Here is a 17,941-nt window from a genome sequence, read left to right on the forward strand (position 1 = left end):
CGGATCTTGGCTCGAGGCCGAATTGAGGTTAAAACCAATTCCATACTCGAAGTCTAGAGTAAGGTTTGAAGTTAAAGCTGTGGAGTCCCCGGGGTTTTCGAGCGTAGTCGGTCCCTTGGAAAAGGTCAGATCGCCCCTGGTGTTGGCGACGAATTCCAACTTACCGAACTTAAATTTCTGCCCCGGAGTTATCCCATTGATCCGATGATGAGTCGCCTTGATGTGCGAGGTGCTACATCAAGCATAGGTTTGGTCGGAGACAAAGATATCTTCCAACTCAATGCCATCGTTTGTGACCAAACAAGCCATCGATCCTTCTCGTGATCCTGCAGCGGAGCTCTCAATGAAAGCACCAATGTCAATGTCAAAACCGGACGATCTTGAGTAGGGGGTCCGAACTGTGGATCAAGAGTTGACGGGTAACAAGAGACGATGGGGACAATGTTTTATCCAGTTTGGGCCCTCTTGATGGAGGTAAAACCCTACGTACTGCTCTTGCTCTTATTGATGAGATAGTACAAAGTACAAGGTTGATCTACTGCGAGATCGATGTTGTGGTCTAAACCCTAATCGTAATGAGCTTGATCTCTCCTGCGAGCTATGACCCCGAGGCTTATATAGACGCCAGAGGCGTCAAGATTTACACAAGGCCAGTTACAACAGAAAAGGAATATGTCAATGCCTATATATTCTTGGATTGCACGCCAAGTATTCGGGAGATTCCATCTAGAATACAACACTCTTGTCAAGGGTCGAGCTACTGAGAAAAGCCCGGCCGATACGGATAGGTAAGCGTCCCAAGGACCCCCTAGTCCCAGACTCCCTTAGTCGTGTTGTCCACGATCTCATCTAAATCTCCTCTCTCACTTGCTAGATCAAGATGGAGGATACGTCACTGAGTTGTACATGTAGTAAACTCGGAGGTGCCGCTCATGTGGTGCTTGGATAAGATTGGATTGCGACACGAGTACGACTACGCCAACCACGGTCTCTAGATTGTTAACGCCTTCGATCTACAAGGGTATGTAGACACTTCCCTCTCTTGTTGCTAGCATCGCCATAGAATAGAGCTTGGGTGTTCGTAGATTTTTTTTGTTTTCCATGCAACGGTCCCCAACACTTTGCAGGTCACCAGTTACATAGCTCATCAATAACCAGGTCAACGAGGATATGAACACGAGGTTGTGTGCGGACTTCTCGAACAAAGAAATATTTGATGCTCTGCTTCAAATTGGGCCATTGAAAATGCTAGGTCCTGATGGCTTTGCTGCAATGATATTCCAAAGAAACTAGTCTATTATTAAAGAACAAGTTATAAATGTAGTGAAGTAATTTTTTCACACCGGTATCATGCTTGAGGGAGTCAATAACACCTCGATTGTGTTAATTCTGAAGGTGGATAACCCATTGAAGCTTGTGGATTTCCGCCATATCATCCTATGTAATGTTATATATGAAGTGGTTGCCAAATGTTTAGCCAATCGCCTCCGGCCCATATTGGATGAAATTATCTCCCCTGCACAGAGTGCCTTTTCCCCTGGGCGGCTCATCGCAAATAATGCATTGCTAGCCTTTGAATGTATACATCATACCCAATGCATACACATTGGATCTCTCCAAGGATTATGACCGGTTTAACAAGACCTTCTTGAAGGAAATGATGCAAAAGATGGTTTTTGCTCAGCGATGGGTGGACTCAACTATGACTTGTGTCACATCAGTGAGATACTTAGTGAAATTTAATGGAACCCACTTGGGTTCATTTGCACTATTGCGTGGTCTTCAGCAAGGTGATCCCTTCTCCCCATTTTTGTTCTTGTTTATTGTTGACGGTCTACCGGCTTATTTAAGGATGGTGAAGACAAACAGAGCTTCACTACGGTTAAAGTATGCCATTGCGCTCCTCGGTTGTCACACATGTCATTCGCGGATGACACGCTTCTCTTCTTCAAGGCGGATAACACCCATGCTAATCATGTGGGTGATATTATAGATACATATGACACAGCCACATACCATTTCATTAACCCAACAAAGTGTAGTATCATGTTTGGGAAGTCATGCCCAGAGGAAGTCCAGGAAGATACCCGTACAACCCTTCAGGTTCAAACTTCACGCTTTGAGGCAAAATATGTCGTGCTTCCAACGTCAAAGTTGAGGATGACTAAGGGGAAATTCGAGAACCTGCATGCTACAATTACACAATGGATCATGTTATGGGGTTACATTCTCTCGGGAAAGAGAATATGGTCAAAGCGATGTTGCAAGCAATAACAACATATGTAATGGGGTCTTTAAGCTCCCCCTCGGTGTGTGCTGATCTGAACAAGCTTGTGCAGAATTTTTGGTGGGGAGCAGCTCAAGGAAGACGGAAGAAGCACTGGCAGACATGACCTCAAATTCTGAAAAGAAAGTCACATGGCGGCATGAGATTGCGAGACTTCCATCTCTTCAACCAGGCCCTCCTCACATGATAAATGTGGAGCTTATTAACTAATCCAGACAGTTTGTGTACGCAAATCTTGAAAGCTCGCTATTACCCGAATGACCGTCTCAAGGACACAATCTTCATAGGTAATGTCTCTTCTACCTGGCAAGCTATCCAACATGGACTTGACCTCCTAAAGAAGAGCCTCATATGCCACGTTGGCAATGGTGAATAGATTTGTATATGGTGTGATTGATGGCTGCCCCAAATGCACTCAGGGATGTTGATCTCACGTCAAGGCACACGCGGGCTTAGGAGGGTGTCCGAGTTGCTCGATGATCAAGGCTCGTGGCGCATGGATCTCCTCTAGGAGTACTTCCACCCGACTGATGTGGAGTCTATTGCTAGCATTTGTGTCTTCCCCAGAGCCCCGGAGGACATCCTAGCGTGGGCTCATGAAAAATACAGGAACTTCACGGTGAAATCAGCCTACCAGCTTGCCATGGACGAGAGCAAGCGTCCATCGACACCATCCACGAGCAAGGCACCAGATGGTCATCGCGCCATCTGGAAGACCATATGGGGGTGCCCTTCTCCCCCGAAGGTATGGGTTTTTGCCTGGAAGCTGGCCTCAAACTCTTTGGCGACTTGGGATAATGAATTCTATTGGCATCTTGAACCCAATAATGTTTGCCATGTTTGTTGTATGGAATGGAAGCACACCTTCTATACATTTTGTAGGTGCCCCCATGCAAAGGAACTATGGTGTGCAATGGCTGAAGACTAGCCATTGGGGGATATTGATTCTGTTCACCACATTGGGCCCAAGTGGCTGCTGGATTTGCTACACCCACTACCCCAACAAAACTAGGATGGTTCTGCTCATGACACTTTGGAGGTCGTGGCATGTCCGTAACGAAATAATCCATGAAAAAAGGCTCCCCAATAGCGGCATCTCGTCGTTTCCTCCATAGCTACATCTCATCGCTATTGTGTATCGAGCATTATCCACATGGAGATATGGAGAAGGGGAAGATGATCATATCATTGCCGTAGATCCCGTTAGGCCAACCTCGCGTTATTTGACACTCACTTCAGAAGTGGTTGCTCCAAGGTGGTCTCCACCACCGAGTGGTTGGAAAAAATGAATACCGATGGGTCTTATGTGAAGGCGGATGAAAGTGCAGGGGAAGGAATGATCCTACATGATGAGTTTGGTACCATCATTTTCTCGGCCTGTCCGGAGTTGCGCACATGTGATAACGCCTTTCAAGCAGAACCAGAAGATTGCAGAGGTGCTCTTTTGGCGGTCCAATGAGTCGGCAAGCCGATCATTGTTGAGCTAGATTGTGTAGAGGCTGTTAAAATGATAGAGGAGAAGTCTTGTGACCGGTCTAGATATATATGTCGCTGATTGGGGAGATAAAGTCTTCGATAGCTGACGAGAGGGAGATTGTGATTTTTCTAATTAGACCTACACACAACATAACTAGCCATGAATTTGCACATTATGTTCGTGCTACGCCCCATAGTGTTGTTTGGTTGGACGCCAGTATGAAGACTGTTGTGAGTCTGTGTATGAACTATGTAACACCTACATGAGTAATATAAGATTCCCCTTTCCTGCAAAAATATATATTGACGGGGTTGGGGTAGGATTTGCATGCACGTGTTTACTTTTTTTGCCTCAGGCCGCCAACAACGTGATTGGGTGCTTTAAACGGGACAAATAACCCAATTTCGTTGGACCCAACACGGGTGACAAGTTCTAACTAAATTGCGGGTTGATTCAACAATTGCTAGGGATTACTTTTTTATAAAAATGCATGACAAATCAGAAATACCTAGTCTTTTAATACTAGGTATAGAAATCGATTGTGGCAAGTCTTAAAAGAAAGGCTATTTAGCCAAAAAAGAACTACCGAGCTACTCCAGCAAATGTGGTATCTTCGAGGTTGCTAAGATGTAGCTTGCATAATGTGCACCTGCTGAATGTTTGTGTTTCCAAAGTCTAAGGACCTCGATAATTTTTGAATGTTTGATTTTTAACCATGAAAAATTAAATGTTTATATGACAATTTTAATGACGCCAAGATGATGAATTTAATTGACAAGTATAATAAACTCATGTTTGACGTATTTTTATTAGAAAATTATAATACTTGTCAACTAAACTGCCTATCTTCGGGTCACTAAGGAGTAGTTTTTTTGAATGACATAAAAAAATAAGATCCATCTTCCCAATTTAAAAAATAAACCGTTCTTAAAATTTGTTGAGGCTTTTAAACTTATAATTTCATAACTAATTTAGAAGTCTTAATGAATAAGCACGACAACTTATGAAAAAAGCTGGAGAAGATGCGGTTTATTATTTAGGCCGAACTGGCACTAAATTACCATGAAACACTTGATTTGTCATGATCAAATATCGAACTTTCGCGATTTAACATTTCCGTAGTCCACAGTTAAAAAAAAAAACATTTCCGAAGTCCAAACGTATACGCGCCGACTGGTTTATTTTCTGGAAACACCGTCGAGTGTATTTAGGTTTGCCTGCACCGTGCAAGCATGGAGCGCGACACAGGCTGAGCTGAGCGGCGGCGGCCGAATGCCAGGCACAAATGCACGACCACCTGGCCGCCCTCCTCCGCGGCGGCCGTCACCCGCGCGCAGTCCACGGCGCCGCCGCAAAGCTCGGCTGCCTCGCCTCCACCTACCTCTGCAACAACCTCCTCCTCTCCTACATCAGCGGCAGCCTCCACGCGGAAGCGCGCCGCCTGTTCGACGAAATGCCCCACCGCAACGTCGTCTCCTGGTCAGTCCTCGTCTCCGGCGCCTCTCGCCTCGGCGCCCTCCGGGAGGCCTTTTTTCTCTTCTCCGACATGCTTCGTAGCGGAGAGCGCGGAGGCTGCGACCGCCCCAACTCGTTCGTGCTGGGCGCGCTGGTTGCCGGGTGCGCCCGTGCCAAAGACACCGTCGCGGGCGCGCAGGCGCATGCTTCCGCCCTCAAGTTTGGCGTGGATGAGGACGAGAGTGTCGCGGGGGCACTGGTGGATATGTACTCCAAGTGCGGGCGCGTGGACTTGTCCTGGCGGGCGTTTGCGCTCTCGCCACAGAGGTGCGTCGCCAGCTGGACGAGCATAATCAGTTGCCTTGTCAACCATGGATGCTCGGAGCACCGTGATGCAGCAATTGCCCTGTTGAAGAGGATGCTGCTCTTGAAGGTTTGGCCAACGAATGCAACGTTTTCTTGCATCCTGAAGGTTTTTGATGCACCTGAGTTGCTCCCTGGTGGGAAACAAATCCACGGCTGCTTATTGAAGATGGGAACTGAGGTTGATCCTGCTTTAGGAACCGCCCTTATAGCGATGTATGGTAGATGCGGTGGAGTGAATGAGATGGCTAGGTTGTCTTGCCGGATAAGGCATGATGCCTTCTCCAGGACCTCACTTCTTGTAGCTTTTGCGCGGAATGGATGCAACATGGAGGCAGTTTGGAACTTTCGTGAGATGGTCATGGAAAATATGGCAATTGATCAGTCAGCTGTAACTAGCCTACTGCAGGTTTGTTCATCATTAGGACAGCTGAGAGTGGCCAAGGAGGTCCACTGCTATGCTCTGAAGGCTTTCTTTAAGCTGGATACATTACTGCTCAATGCGACTATCACTGTTTATGGCAGATGTGGCGATGTCACGAGTTCAGAGATTATATTTGATCGTCTGGAAAACAAAGACATCATATCATGGACGGCATTACTAACTTGCTACGCGCAAAATGATCTTGCTCTGGAGACACTCTTGCTCTTCAGGGAAATGCTTAGGAAAGGCTTAGGATCTCCCGTCTTTTGCATTACCAGCGTGCTAAGGGCCTGTTCTAGCACCACAAATTATGCTGTTGGGTGGCAAATTCATTCGAGGGTGGTGAAGTTAGGAATTGATGATGCCAATTCGGTTGAGAATGCCCTTTTGACTATGTACGCTAAGTGCGGAAGTGTTCATGTTGCACTGAAGATTTTCAATTCAATGAGGAGTAGAGGCATTATCTCGTGGAATGCACTAATCACAAGTTTTTCACAGCATGGAAATGAAGAGGCAGCCATTCAGCTATTTGACCTGATGCAAGAAGAAGCAGTTTGTCCAGATGATTACACTTTTGTCGGGTTGTTATCATCTTGCAGCCGAATGGGCCTAGTTGCAGAGGGTTGTGGATATTTCAAACTGATGAACACCATGTATAATGTGAAGCCTAAGATGGAGCATTACACCTGCATGGTTGATCTTTTTGCCCGTGCTGGAAGATTTTCTGATGCACTTGAGTTTATTGATGCCATGCCTTGTCATCCGGACCAACTCGTGTGGGAAGCTTTGCTAGCTTCATGTAGGACTCATGGTAATGTGGAGTTGGGAAGGCTGGCAGCAAAGAAGATTCTTGAAATAAGACCAGATGATCCTTCACCATACATTACATTATCCAGCATTCACGCTTCAATTGACATGTGGGAAGAGAAGGCTTGGAATCGTACTGTGTTTGACGTCCAGCGAGTAAGAAAAGACGTGGGAAGTAGTTGGGTTGCTGGAGAAGAATTTTCAGATAATACATGTGATGTATTGCAAGTTGGAATAACATAAGATTGGCATGATGCGTTGATGCTTCGTTTTCTACACATCAGGTGGAGTTACACTTGATAGTTGTATTGAGACATAATGGACTCAACCGTGTGAGATTGACTGACTGCTCGCCGTGGTTGTCATGTCCGGGAATTGACCCCAATGTCATTTCTCCACTAGAAAGATGACTTGGTACGAAGGACAAGATTATTATCCTTTATATGCCATAGGACTTGGTTGCAATATGTTTGTTATCTCAAGGTGAGGCAGTCTGTTCTGTTACTAACACTGTTATAAACTGCAAACAGAGTTCTTACTACTATGTACATTCTTGTATATTGTCAGGTGAGTTTTGATGTTATTGGAAATTTAGAGGTGTAATCCCATTATTGGAAGCAAATGCAATGCCAGGCATTGATACCCTTTTTGCATTCAACCTGCAATGGAAGGTCAGTATGAGCATTGCCCAGCTCTTCTTATATATGCTCTCTGATTTGTAAATTAAGTTGTAATATGCTAATGTCAGGTTAACTGCAACATCAACAATCTGTATACCAGGATCTTGTATGTGCTTACTATTCACAATTCAAAACACTGGAGCTTCACTACTCAATATATGTCAGTATGTGATGATTCGTGCGATTTTGTTGAGCCTAGGGATGCAAAGTGGCGTCCCACGTCAGCCTGCTTCCTTCAGTTGATAAAAAGACCAAGTCTGGCCCCTATTTGCTGTAATCAGTGCATTTTATACTGGTAGCTTAGTTTAGTGGGCCTTAGCAGGATGCCACTTTGCATCCCTAGTTGAGCTTGTAATGTAAGTTGATTAGTCACTGCAAATTCTGCTAGTCATATTGATCCTTGGTTGATCTCTTTTGAGGTAATTTATGCATGACTGGACTGCCATTAACTAGATATAATCACATTTCCCAGATACCCAAATTACAAGATGGGTGGAACAGTCAAAAGAAGAACTGTAGAGCAACCATTTGTTGAGTACTTGGATTTCATGAAGTGATCTGACTTCAGTTTACATGATACCAGTACCAATTCTTACATGGAAAACTAGTTGGAACTTATGTGCTCTATGTATATACTGTCATTATTTGCATATCACTTCTCCTCTCCAAACGGTACATTTGAATGCCCTTTATTTGTCACACCAAAAAATGAATTGAATTACAGTAGTGTAGTGCATGCTTTCTAACATTAGTTGGTGTTACATCTGAACTGTTTGGGAGTTCTGCAATCCTAGAGCGTGCTGCAATGATGCCCCATGCTGTTAGTGCTCTTCGACTTCATGAAAAGGAAGTGGAACAACCTTCACAGCTCTGAACTTCCCTGCATTGTTTAGGTGTTCGTTCTCCAGCCTGACATAGAGGTTTTTCATAGTGTTCTTTTAGTGCAAATTCAGGTTTGTATATCCATTACAATGAAAAACATAAAATTCAAGAGTTAGGATTCATTTGCAAAAACTTTACCTGTAGAAGTTCCAGTGGCCTCGTCGAATCACCTCAAGAGCTGCTAAAAAGAATAGAGTTACTCTAGAATCCAGGCTTCCAATGTTAGGGTGGATGACAGTTTGAAGCCAAGCAAGCCTCAAAAGAAGGTTCAAACCCTGAAATGCCAGGCTCTCTGTAAGTACATGCAATTTATCTTTGCTTGCAATTTTTTGATGCAAACCTTAATTGTTGTAGAGAACATACCATGGATATGAAATAGATGTATTTTTGTTTAAGTATCAGATCATTACGAAGCCAAGGGTTCTTGGAGTTGAACTGTAGAAGACCCCAGTCCTTGACAAAGTCCCAGTACAGTTGGTAGATAGTGGCGATACTTGACACGATGACGACAAGTGACAGCCATCCAGCACTGTTATCATTCTCATATGCCACTTTTGTTCCTGCAGCAAGCATTGCTGACACGTACTTCCCAAGGTTGACAATGTGGTTTATGTCCCCTTCGTCAAACCATCTCCTTGCACACTGTCAGGACAAATCGTAAGAATAAGAAAGAGCATTACTACCTATAAGAAGTCTGAAGAACAGACATTGTGATGTGGTAAGTAATGTTCAATCTTGTATACCTGCATGGCTCTCCAGTAGTAGGGCAGGAAGGATACTGCATAAGCCAAATCTCTAAAATGTTTCACTCTTGTGCAGTATCCATAGTCTTGTGTCTTATAGCTGCTGGTTATGTAATAACATGCCAGGTATTCCAGGGTCCGAAGCACGGGTACCTATTTTCCAGCAAATCATTACTTTATTAGCCATTCCAAATTAAACATCGTCATTGCTTCTCTACATGCCACTGTAGTAATATGTACCACTCCCTCTGTCTCAAAATGTAAGATGTTTTTTGACTCTAGTGTCGAAAAATATCATACATTCTGAGACAGAGGGAATAGTAATAGTAACTCAAACAAACATTCATGTTGACAAAAGCAATTTTTGTTGGATGAATTTTTGCTGTAATCAGTTCATGTTGAAAACGGACCCTACTGAGCATTTTTGTTTAAGCTAGCACAACTGAATTTGACAAATATTTAGCTCCTATTATTTGATTACCTGGCTACAAAGCTGATCAGCCATGAAGAAATCAACCATGACAACCTGCATATAAACATGAATTTAGCAATTTGTTTTATTGTATGGAGTTTAATAGGACTCCGTCTACTCAACTGAAAAAAAAATGCTCTTCAGCTAAATACCTTGTAAAAGGGGGTTAGAATGATGTTTCTGATCACACTTAGGAAGTGATAACGACTTGATCGGTAGAGGATTTTGAAAGGGCAGACCAATACTAATAAGAACACCTGAATAAACAAAACATCAGCCTCATATTGGGTATAACAACATTGGACATTGCATTTGTAACGTTGAATATAGCATACCAGAAGAAGGCACCCTGGGATTGCTTGGACTGTACTTGAAGAATACCCTTTGACAATGAGTGTGAGGTGTGCAAACATGACACCAACAACAATCGTCATAGAGGTAGTGCAGATCAAGAACACATCACGATACTTGAGCTCTTTGGTAGGTGCAAATTCGAATATGAATGCGTAGTTTATGCGTGTCTTTCTCCACATGAAGATGTTGCATCCATAGAGGAAGAGGTGCAGAAAGAAGAGGCTGAACATGCTGCAGTTTGGGATCGTTTAATGTCAGTACGGCAGCATTGAGTTTTAACACCTTTTGTTTCTTATTAAGAGTATAGTAGCAATTGAATTGACATGTTGGGTGCTTACCTAAGGACAGGGTAGGATGTTGACATGTAGACCTTGTTTGACTGATGAGTGTACATCCCAGCTATGTGCGCCATGATACAATAACCGATAAATAGTGCAACAAAGCCACCAGTGAATAGTCCTGAAAATTTGACAGTAGTGCATAAGGATTCCGAAATTATCTTGATGGAGTTGGAAGGAACGCAAAGCTTATAAACAACTATTACCTATGAAAAATGTGGTAGCATGTGATTCTTCTTTCTGATTTGGCTTCAGATATTTCATTGCTTTCCTTTTGTCACCGCTTGTGAAATGTCTCACAAACAGCTCCTCGACATCGTCCATTAGCCTGATTGCCTGTTAACAGGAAGTTTTCAGTCAGAGCTCGCAACCTTCGGAGTTTTGGTAGAACGAAATCCTTCAGATCTTCTCAAGAGTGCTGTATGCTTGGAAAATACCTTATCAGAGCTATTAAAGTAGGAGCTCTCCGCTACTTTCAGGTAAATTGTCTGCACTTCCTTCGCTGTAACCTGCAACACGAAAAAATGTTTCGTTCTTTCAGCATTGCTTATATGTGATAACTTTCAGGCAATGCGGTAAGGAGAGAGGCGAACCTTGTCAAATTTCTTCAAAATCTTCACAAAAGCCAACATGTTCAAGCTCCTGCAACAAGAGTGCTTTCCTGTCAGTACCCACTCGGCGCACAAAGCAGAACAACATACCAAGTCATCAGCTACACCTACCGATACGTCTTGAGGTACCCCAAGCCCTTGTACAGCTCAACCAGGGCTCCTCTGATCATCTTCTCTGCCTGGTGCACCTTTTTCTTGTTGATGCTCAATTTCTCACCGCCATCGCCACCATTCCCCCCAGTCTTCCTTGACTGGCTTAGCATGTCATCGAACAGAAGTTCACGGATGGCGAACACCGTCCTCGACGGCGTGGTGACTGGAATGTTTATCCTCACGCTCCTGCCCTGGCAAGTGACCGCCCTCCCCGAGAATGTCCTCAGCTTGTTGGCAGCTTCGTCTCTTGGCTTCTCAGTCCTCCCCGAGTCACCCAGACCTTCGGAGATGGGAACATGGTCCTCCCCTTCATCGGTGTTTTTTGCAGCAGCATCGCCGGCGAGCTTTTCTTGACTTACATGTTCTTGCTCTGTAATGCCCCTGAGGGACTGGTCTCCTGTAATTTTGGTGGCAAGCCACAAATCAATTTCTATGCGACTTCGAAGCCCGAAGAACTCACTCATGGGGTGTATATGTGAATATGTGATGGGGAATGGGTGTCATCCACTCATCCTTTTCTGGGATGATTTGGTATGACAACATTCAATTCATTGCTTGCTCATAGAAAAGTAACAATGAGTAACTAGCTCCTGGCTGATGAAGAAGTACCTCGGCGATGAAACTAAATACGCCTTTCAACTGCACGCCAAACCCAACAACTGCTGGACTAATTTGGACATGCCAACCAGGATTGCCTCTCCCAATTCTCCCTTCCAACTGAATAAGACCACTGGAGTAGTAGTCTTATTATTTATGCATATGTCAAGATCAGCTAGGCAGCAGTAGCTGGCCTAGCTAATCAGCCTTTACCCTCAACTGGCTTAATTAACAAGCATATCTAGGACATATAGTGGCATGCATTTATGTATGTGTGTGTACACTCACCATGCAGGATAGAGCAAGACACGGATGGGTCCTCCGGGTCGGTGCTCCCAGCCGCCGTCGAGCCCCCGCGGCGCCGCGCCTCGACAACGGCGGCCTTGAGCTCGATGAGGATCTGCAGCTGCCGCCTGAGGCACTCGCCGCGCTCCAGGAACTCTCCCTCCTTCCTCTCGTAGAACCGGTTCACCTTGTTCAGCTGCTCGTCCAGCCTCTGGAAGAAGGCCCTGGCCGCCTCCGCTTCCACGCCGTCGAACCCTGCCGCGTCAAGAACCTCCGTCTCGTACACCTCTCCGGCCACCGCGCCGTCGTTGCCGCCGCTTGCCAGCTTCCTGTGCACCTGCATTACACACGTAGCAACGGAACATATATACGAACCTCATCTCAGTCGACCATCTCATATGGAAAATAGTCTGCACGAGGCTGTATATGTGCGCTGCATACCTGTATGGCGCCGTGCTCCTTGTGGTGGCCATGGGGGTTGAGGAACGGGAGCCTCATCACCCAGTGGCTGGCAGCCACGGGCGGCTGGCACTGTGCCGCCGGGGGCGCTGCCTCGGCGGCCTGCACCCTCTTGATGTCCTTCTTGAGCAGACAGTAGTCGACGAAGGCCTCCTTCCATTCCGGCACGAGCTGGCCCTCGAACTGCTTGGAGAACTTTACCATTGGCGGCCTCAGGGTGCAGCAGTGCAGCTCGCCGCAGCTGTGGTGGTGGCACCGGTGCGCGGTGGGTGTCTCAAAGGAAGCCATGGGGTAAGGCGCACTTATATGAGCTCCATGCGAGTGTGCGCCAGCAGCGTCCATTGGAGGAGAATATGGAACTAGAATCTACGAGAGGGAGGGCTGAAGGAGACGGGGGAATTAGCTGCTGCTCATGTGGGGGGTTTATGCTAGCTAGCTCCTGTCGATTTGCTGATCACCAGTTGGGCTTGTGTGTGTGTTTTGGCGCCTTGGGTTGGGTTGGGTTGGATGGATTCTCCGTCTCTGTTAGCTCCCCAGTTGAGAGAGGAGGGAGAGGGATGGTGGGAGGGACCTGTTTTATAGGATGAATGGATAGGTGTGTCACTCACTCCATTGGACCATCGGTGACGATGGTGGAGGCTGTTAGGGTCGTGCATGGCTCTAGTGCAGAGAAATGTGTCCCGCAGAGGATGAAGAAATGGGCCAACGGGAGAAAGAGCTTGCACATGCCACTCAGCTCACTGGCCATTTTGGCGCATCCTTTGTTCCCAGAATTCTGAAAATGTAGGAACATGGAAAATGTAGGACTGCAGCGGTGTGCTCATTTGAATCCTACGTGATTTTGGTTTGTTTGATTGCATCACAGGAAAAACGAAGTATTTTTTTCAAGGGATTTGAGTGGATGCTAAAATTCCTATTGAATGTAGTACAAAGGAATCCTTTGGGGAAAAAAAATCTGTAGGATTCAACACTGTGAATCAAACAACCATCGCAGGAAAAAATTCCTAAGATTTATAGTCTTTCAAAATTCTTATGGAAATCTTTTGAATCTAATTGCATGCAGCCACGAAAATAATCACTGACACTATAATTTGCCAATGTCCCAAGTCCCAACAAATAAGACACCGCTTTGCTACTACTAAGTTGATTAAGATTTTCTTATGCCGAAATCTGTTCCTGGCAAATGCAAACTCAGTTTTGTGAAAAGAGAAACTGAAATTGCATTTTTCAAAACTGACATAGAAATGAAAAAGAATCCTAATCAGCTTCGATGTAGATGTACCTTTCATATGATTCATGCATGTACTTTAGTGGCGATTACGACTGTATTTATCGTCTGTTCAATATTTTTTTGGGGGCGAATAGCTTACCAGGCTTGGCGTCTAGTCTTAGACCGTTCAATCTGTTTACTTCACAATCTATTTACTTCACAATCTAGTTGTCAACGTATATGAGCTACATTTTTTTCTAGATTCCTGTCTGTTTAGAAGGATTTTTATAGGAAATAGTTCAATCACGGTACAAAAGTTTCTTGCCTTCAAACGTGCAGGGGATCCCTTATTTTCAGCTCATGGGATGACTTACGGACCCAGAATGCCATAAGCTGAAAAGAGGCATAGCTTATGCACAACTGTGGAATTAAGACCCTCTATTGACTTTGTCGTCAATGTAGGTAAAAATTTACCCACCAGCATAATGCCAATCTTATCTATATTTGCTAAATATTTATAACTATTAGAAGGTCTATTACGATTTTACTGGACTAGTACACCTCATGTGACTATTCTTACAACATGACGTTGTACAGTTAGGTACCATGCTTCTACATTTCCTGAGAAGTTAGAACTCCATCAAACGCCCCACAATGCACTCCTTGGAAAGAAGTTAGAAGACAGCTATTTCAACGTCCCTCGCGTCGCCTCCTCCATGGATGGAGGTGGAGCTGTCTGGCGTCGTGATGGTGTTGACGGCAAGCCCGACAAGGTCATTTCATTGATGAGCGTAGGAGCGAGGTCAGGGAAAGCAACCCTGATCAGACCACCATTATCATCAAGCTTGTAGGTGGAGCGACTTTTGTCGCCTAGAAGGTGGATTCGGAAGGATCGATGTTGTCTTGTAAGGCATTATTGAATATTATAATAAAAATGTATTATTCTGAACATTGTTCAAGTCCACTCCAAATTATCTATACTACTATTAAACAATCCAACAAGAATTACACTACAGACACCCCATCAAACGCCCCACAAAAAAAACAACCAATCAATACCCCACGATTAATCCCACAGATCTTAATCTAACAGCCCTCGTTAATCCATCGTCTGCTGGGTGTACTTAGCAATTACAATTGGCTGAACATACTTCACCAACGAAACTTTCAATCACGCAAGAAAAAAAAGAGGAGAACATGCCCAGCAACGTCCCCTGTAATCACGGGACCATCCAGCCACAAGGATCACGGGCGACGTTGACATTGGAGATTGGCATGCCCCCTCCCCCTCCTCTTCCCCGCCGCCCCCCTTCCCGTCCTCCGCGCGGAGTCCTGACTCGGGGCGGCGCGATGGCGGCGACGGCCGGGGCGGCCGCGGAGATCGTGCGGGAGATCGCGACCGTGTGCGCCGCCGACCTGGCCGCCGCCGCGGAGCCGCTGCGGGCCGACTACCTCCGCCTCGCGTGCAAGGTGTCCCTGCTCACGCACCTCATCGCCGAGGTCGCCGAGGCGGCGGGGGAGGACGGCGCGGCCGAGCCCGAGGCGACGGCCTGGGTGACCGACCTGCTCCGGGCGCCGCTGCGGGTCGAGATGGGCACCCGCCGCCCCCTTGTCCTCCAGATGGTCCACGACCCCACCGCCCTCGATCCCCGCTGCCGCTTCCAGGTGCGTGACGCGCTTCACCTCTTCTAGGGTTCCCCCCCCCCTTCGTTCCCTCACAGATCGAGTCTGGTGCTCCTGGTAAACGCGTGCGAGCGGCTGATTAGCGTGGGTATCGCGAACATATTACTTGCCCATGCTGGAAGAGGTGGAAGCAGTGGGATGACTGAGGCAGTTGCTGAGATAGCACGCGCGGTTGCACGATCATGGCTTGCTCCTCTTACTGAAACTGCATGTGATCGGCTTGCATTTGTCCTGCAAAGCTTATTTGACCTTGCAATGGAGCGCAGCCACACTGATGATTCAAGATGTAAGACTTGGCATTTTTATTTTGCTGGGGTTCATCTTGCTTCTAGCCTTATTTAGTAGTCCAATTATTATTGTGTAGTACTTTTTCTATCGCAGGCTAGGATGACTTGGCTGCCGCGCGTGCTTGAATCAATTCCCTTTGAATCAATTCTTCTGTTGTTTGTTTATATTCAGAATCAATTGTACAGTATTATTGTTGATACAATTTATTCCGACAACTTTTTGTTAGTAGATGGGATAATAGTTTTATAGACTTCATATGATTTCTTCCATGGTTTGTCCTGAATAATTTGCCAACACGATGCAGGTTTATGTGATTAGCACCTGCTGGCAAAATCAAGTGCCACACAAAGTGCATAACTATTTTCAAATAATTGAGATTTTGGCACCTAGGCTAATCATCAGTATGTGTTCAAGGATAAAGAAAGGCATGAGCCTGAGCTTCTTATATTTCCATATACGTTTGACATTCAAGTTTAACCAGTTAGAAGATTTTTCAAAATCATGTGTAATAGATTTATTTTCTTGTTATATCTGTAGGCAAGATTTTCAAGTTGTTAGCCATGCAAAAGGGCAAGCTAGCTGATTGGTTGTGTGCAGTGGCGAATCTTGACAGAAAATAAAGGGAGGGCTCAATGTTAACCATGTGAAGAAAAAAACATTAACTATCAGTTTTTTAGTTTAGATAATGTTTTTTTATGATTAATACTAGCAATTTTGTTTTCTAATTTTTGGAGGGGCAGCTTAAGCCTGTTGAAGCACCCCCCCTTGGATTCGCCACTGGTTGTGTGCAGTACTCTGGTTTTCAGGTTTCTTCTTACATGGATTCTTTGTTGTATTTTAATAAGGATCCAGATCAATGATTTTGCAATGAACACATGTGTGAGTATGACTTTGACCCAACCTGCATCAGCCTTGGTGTGCCACCAGCATCTCTGTAGCACGTGTCTGATAATGTGATGCTAACTTCGAATATTGTTTTTTTACAGGTGGTGGAAGGGGCCTTGAGATTTCCATGTTGGGGAAGAAGTGGTCTTTTGCTGCAGGGAAGGGAAGGGCACCAGGTGATTCGTTTTTCTCTATCAATTTGTCATTGATTATATATATTTTTTGAGGAGTCGGTCACTTGTATGGAGAACTGGGTACATGCTGATCGGTAGGATGGAAAGAGATTGCACTGAGTATGCTCTATAGTTCATTGGCTGCCATTGAGGAAGTGAGATGAAGTGTTTAAAGTTTTTCTGAACCTTTTCCTAGAGTACAATCCTTTGGTGTCCTCAACAGACACTGCCAATTCACACTTCATCCTAGCTGGCACTGAATGTTTGCACGCAAGAGTTAATCTACCATAGTACTTCAAAATCTATATTATTTGCTACTGGCCAAGCTACCTGTGAGCGAGTTGTGAAAGATAAACATGTTCATCAATCCATTTAATTGCAAATTACAAGTGTCTTCCTTATGATTTTAGGATTTGGTTGTATAAGCACTGAATATTTGTAAGCATAGCCTTGTTTTAGCATAGACATGTGAGGGACAATCAAAATGCTGCTGGAAAAGGAACAAAAGTATACTTGTATATATACTGCAATCTTGAGACACATGCCTATTTTACCTGGACTATCAAAGCAAAAGATTATTTGCGAACCCAATTAATGATACTCTTCTAGGTTTCAGATTACCAACCGTCAGTGCCTTATTTTGAAGAGGATTATACAATCTTCATACTGGAGATGGCCAGTTGCAGTTTCATCTAAACAATGGGGTTTGAAACTTTTGCAGGGCCTAGATTTGAGAATGCTGGAGTGTGTAGACATTCCCAAACCATCATATTGGGGGTCTGTAGTCCGGTCTTATATTTCTTACCCTGAGCATTATGTATTATCTCACATGTTCACTTAAATTGTACCATCTTATTTGTTGTCTGATTTTTGTTTGTTTATAATAATACAGGAAGAGATAAGGAAGTACTAATTTGTTATGGCTTTATTTATGTCGCTCTGGTGGTACACTCGCTTTGCCTATCCACCGAGAGAGGAGGATGGTGGATTCAAAATTTCATAGTTTCTTGCGTATCTGAGTTCTCAATTTTATGTAAATGTTGTATAGTATTTGTGTTGATGCGTTTGTTCTTGTAGATGCATTCTCACACATATGATCCTTTATATTCACATTTATTGACACTTATTTTGATGTGTTATTATTTTCTCTCATTACTTTTGTGTTGCTTCCTAGACTTTCTTGAAGGACAAATATTAAATTCTGAATTCATTTGAGACCTTGCCATCTTTATAATGAATAATCTATAAGAGTGTTCATACCATGTGTCTCTTCACACTTACTTTGTGGGGTTTAGACTGTTTTAGGTCAATGAAG

The 17,941-nt window shown here is 44.7% G+C and overlaps 3 protein-coding genes and 1 long non-coding RNA gene across 8 annotated transcripts; 3 read left to right on the forward strand and 1 right to left on the reverse strand.

Annotated features, from left to right (window-relative positions):
* Positions 1-4,991: 4,991 nt before the first annotated feature.
* On the forward strand, positions 4,992-14,776 carry LOC123410363 (pentatricopeptide repeat-containing protein At4g13650-like). Of its 4 annotated transcripts, XM_045103294.1 has the most exons (8): positions 4,992-7,296; positions 7,381-7,484; positions 8,520-8,669; positions 8,942-9,093; positions 10,629-10,761; positions 10,850-11,018; positions 13,937-14,059; positions 14,195-14,776. In XM_045103294.1, exon 1 carries the CDS (start codon positions 5,050-5,052, stop codon positions 7,054-7,056), a length of 2,007 nt encoding a protein of 668 aa, XP_044959229.1. In that variant the 5' UTR covers positions 4,992-5,049; the 3' UTR covers positions 7,057-7,296; positions 7,381-7,484; positions 8,520-8,669; positions 8,942-9,093; positions 10,629-10,761; positions 10,850-11,018; positions 13,937-14,059; positions 14,195-14,776. The 4 variants fall into 4 exon arrangements, with proteins under 4 accessions (XP_044959229.1, XP_044959232.1, XP_044959228.1 ...); XM_045103297.1 differs by lacking the exons at positions 8,520-8,669; positions 8,942-9,093; positions 10,629-10,761; ... (1 more) ...; positions 13,937-14,059; positions 14,195-14,776 and adding an exon at positions 7,966-8,028; XM_045103293.1 differs by lacking the exons at positions 8,520-8,669; positions 8,942-9,093; positions 10,629-10,761; ... (1 more) ...; positions 13,937-14,059; positions 14,195-14,776 and adding an exon at positions 7,562-7,949.
* On the reverse strand, positions 8,008-13,038 carry LOC123410362 (phosphate transporter PHO1-3). 2 transcript variants are annotated; one of them, XM_045103292.1, is made up of 14 exons: positions 12,370-13,035; positions 11,932-12,265; positions 11,005-11,443; positions 10,876-10,924; positions 10,720-10,791; positions 10,489-10,618; positions 10,283-10,403; positions 9,926-10,175; positions 9,743-9,847; positions 9,600-9,644; positions 9,119-9,271; positions 8,739-9,017; positions 8,514-8,650; positions 8,008-8,402 (listed from the first exon to the last, which is right to left on the reverse strand). In XM_045103292.1, exons 1-14 carry the CDS (start codon positions 12,727-12,729, stop codon positions 8,315-8,317), a joined length of 2,562 nt encoding a protein of 853 aa, XP_044959227.1. In that variant the 5' UTR covers positions 12,730-13,035; the 3' UTR covers positions 8,008-8,314. The 2 variants fall into 2 exon arrangements, with proteins under 2 accessions (XP_044959227.1, XP_044959226.1); XM_045103291.1 differs by having other exon boundaries at positions 9,743-10,175; positions 12,370-13,038.
* Positions 14,777-14,947: 171 nt separating the features above from the next.
* Positions 14,948-15,289, forward strand: LOC123408522. The gene has a single exon (XM_045101614.1). It carries the CDS (start codon positions 14,948-14,950, stop codon positions 15,287-15,289), a length of 342 nt encoding a protein of 113 aa, XP_044957549.1.
* An 812-nt stretch (positions 15,290-16,101) lies between these two features.
* On the forward strand, positions 16,102-17,768 carry LOC123411419. The gene is made up of 4 exons (XR_006613262.1): positions 16,102-16,447; positions 16,555-16,629; positions 17,348-17,403; positions 17,519-17,768. It is a non-coding gene; the product is annotated as an uncharacterized LOC123411419 (long non-coding RNA).
* Positions 17,769-17,941: the final 173 nt, after the last annotated feature.

Source organism: Hordeum vulgare, chromosome 7H (genome assembly GCF_904849725.1).
Source record: "Hordeum vulgare subsp. vulgare chromosome 7H, MorexV3_pseudomolecules_assembly, whole genome shotgun sequence".
NCBI classification, from domain to species: domain Eukaryota; kingdom Viridiplantae; phylum Streptophyta; class Magnoliopsida; order Poales; family Poaceae; genus Hordeum; species Hordeum vulgare.

What these genes read in the sequence shown, in the direction of transcription:
- LOC123408522 (XM_045101614.1), top strand. Translation starts at nt 14,948, where the DNA reads ATGGCGGCGACGGCCGGGGCGGCCGCGGAGATCGTGCGGGAGATCGCG.
- LOC123410363 (XM_045103294.1), top strand. Translation starts at nt 5,050, where the DNA reads ATGCACGACCACCTGGCCGCCCTCCTCCGCGGCGGCCGTCACCCGCGC.
- LOC123410362 (XM_045103291.1), bottom strand. Translation starts at nt 12,729, where the DNA reads ATGGACGCTGCTGGCGCACACTCGCATGGAGCTCATATAAGTGCGCCT. An exon ending in GTCTTGCTCTATCCTGCATG is followed by an intron (nt 11,444 to 11,931) that starts GTGAGTGTACAC and finishes CCAAAATTACAG; the next exon opens with GAGACCAGTCCCTCAGGGGC. An exon ending in CTGATCAGCTTTGTAGCCAG is followed by an intron (nt 9,272 to 9,599) that starts GTAATCAAATAA and finishes GCTGGAAAATAG; the next exon opens with GTACCCGTGCTTCGGACCCT.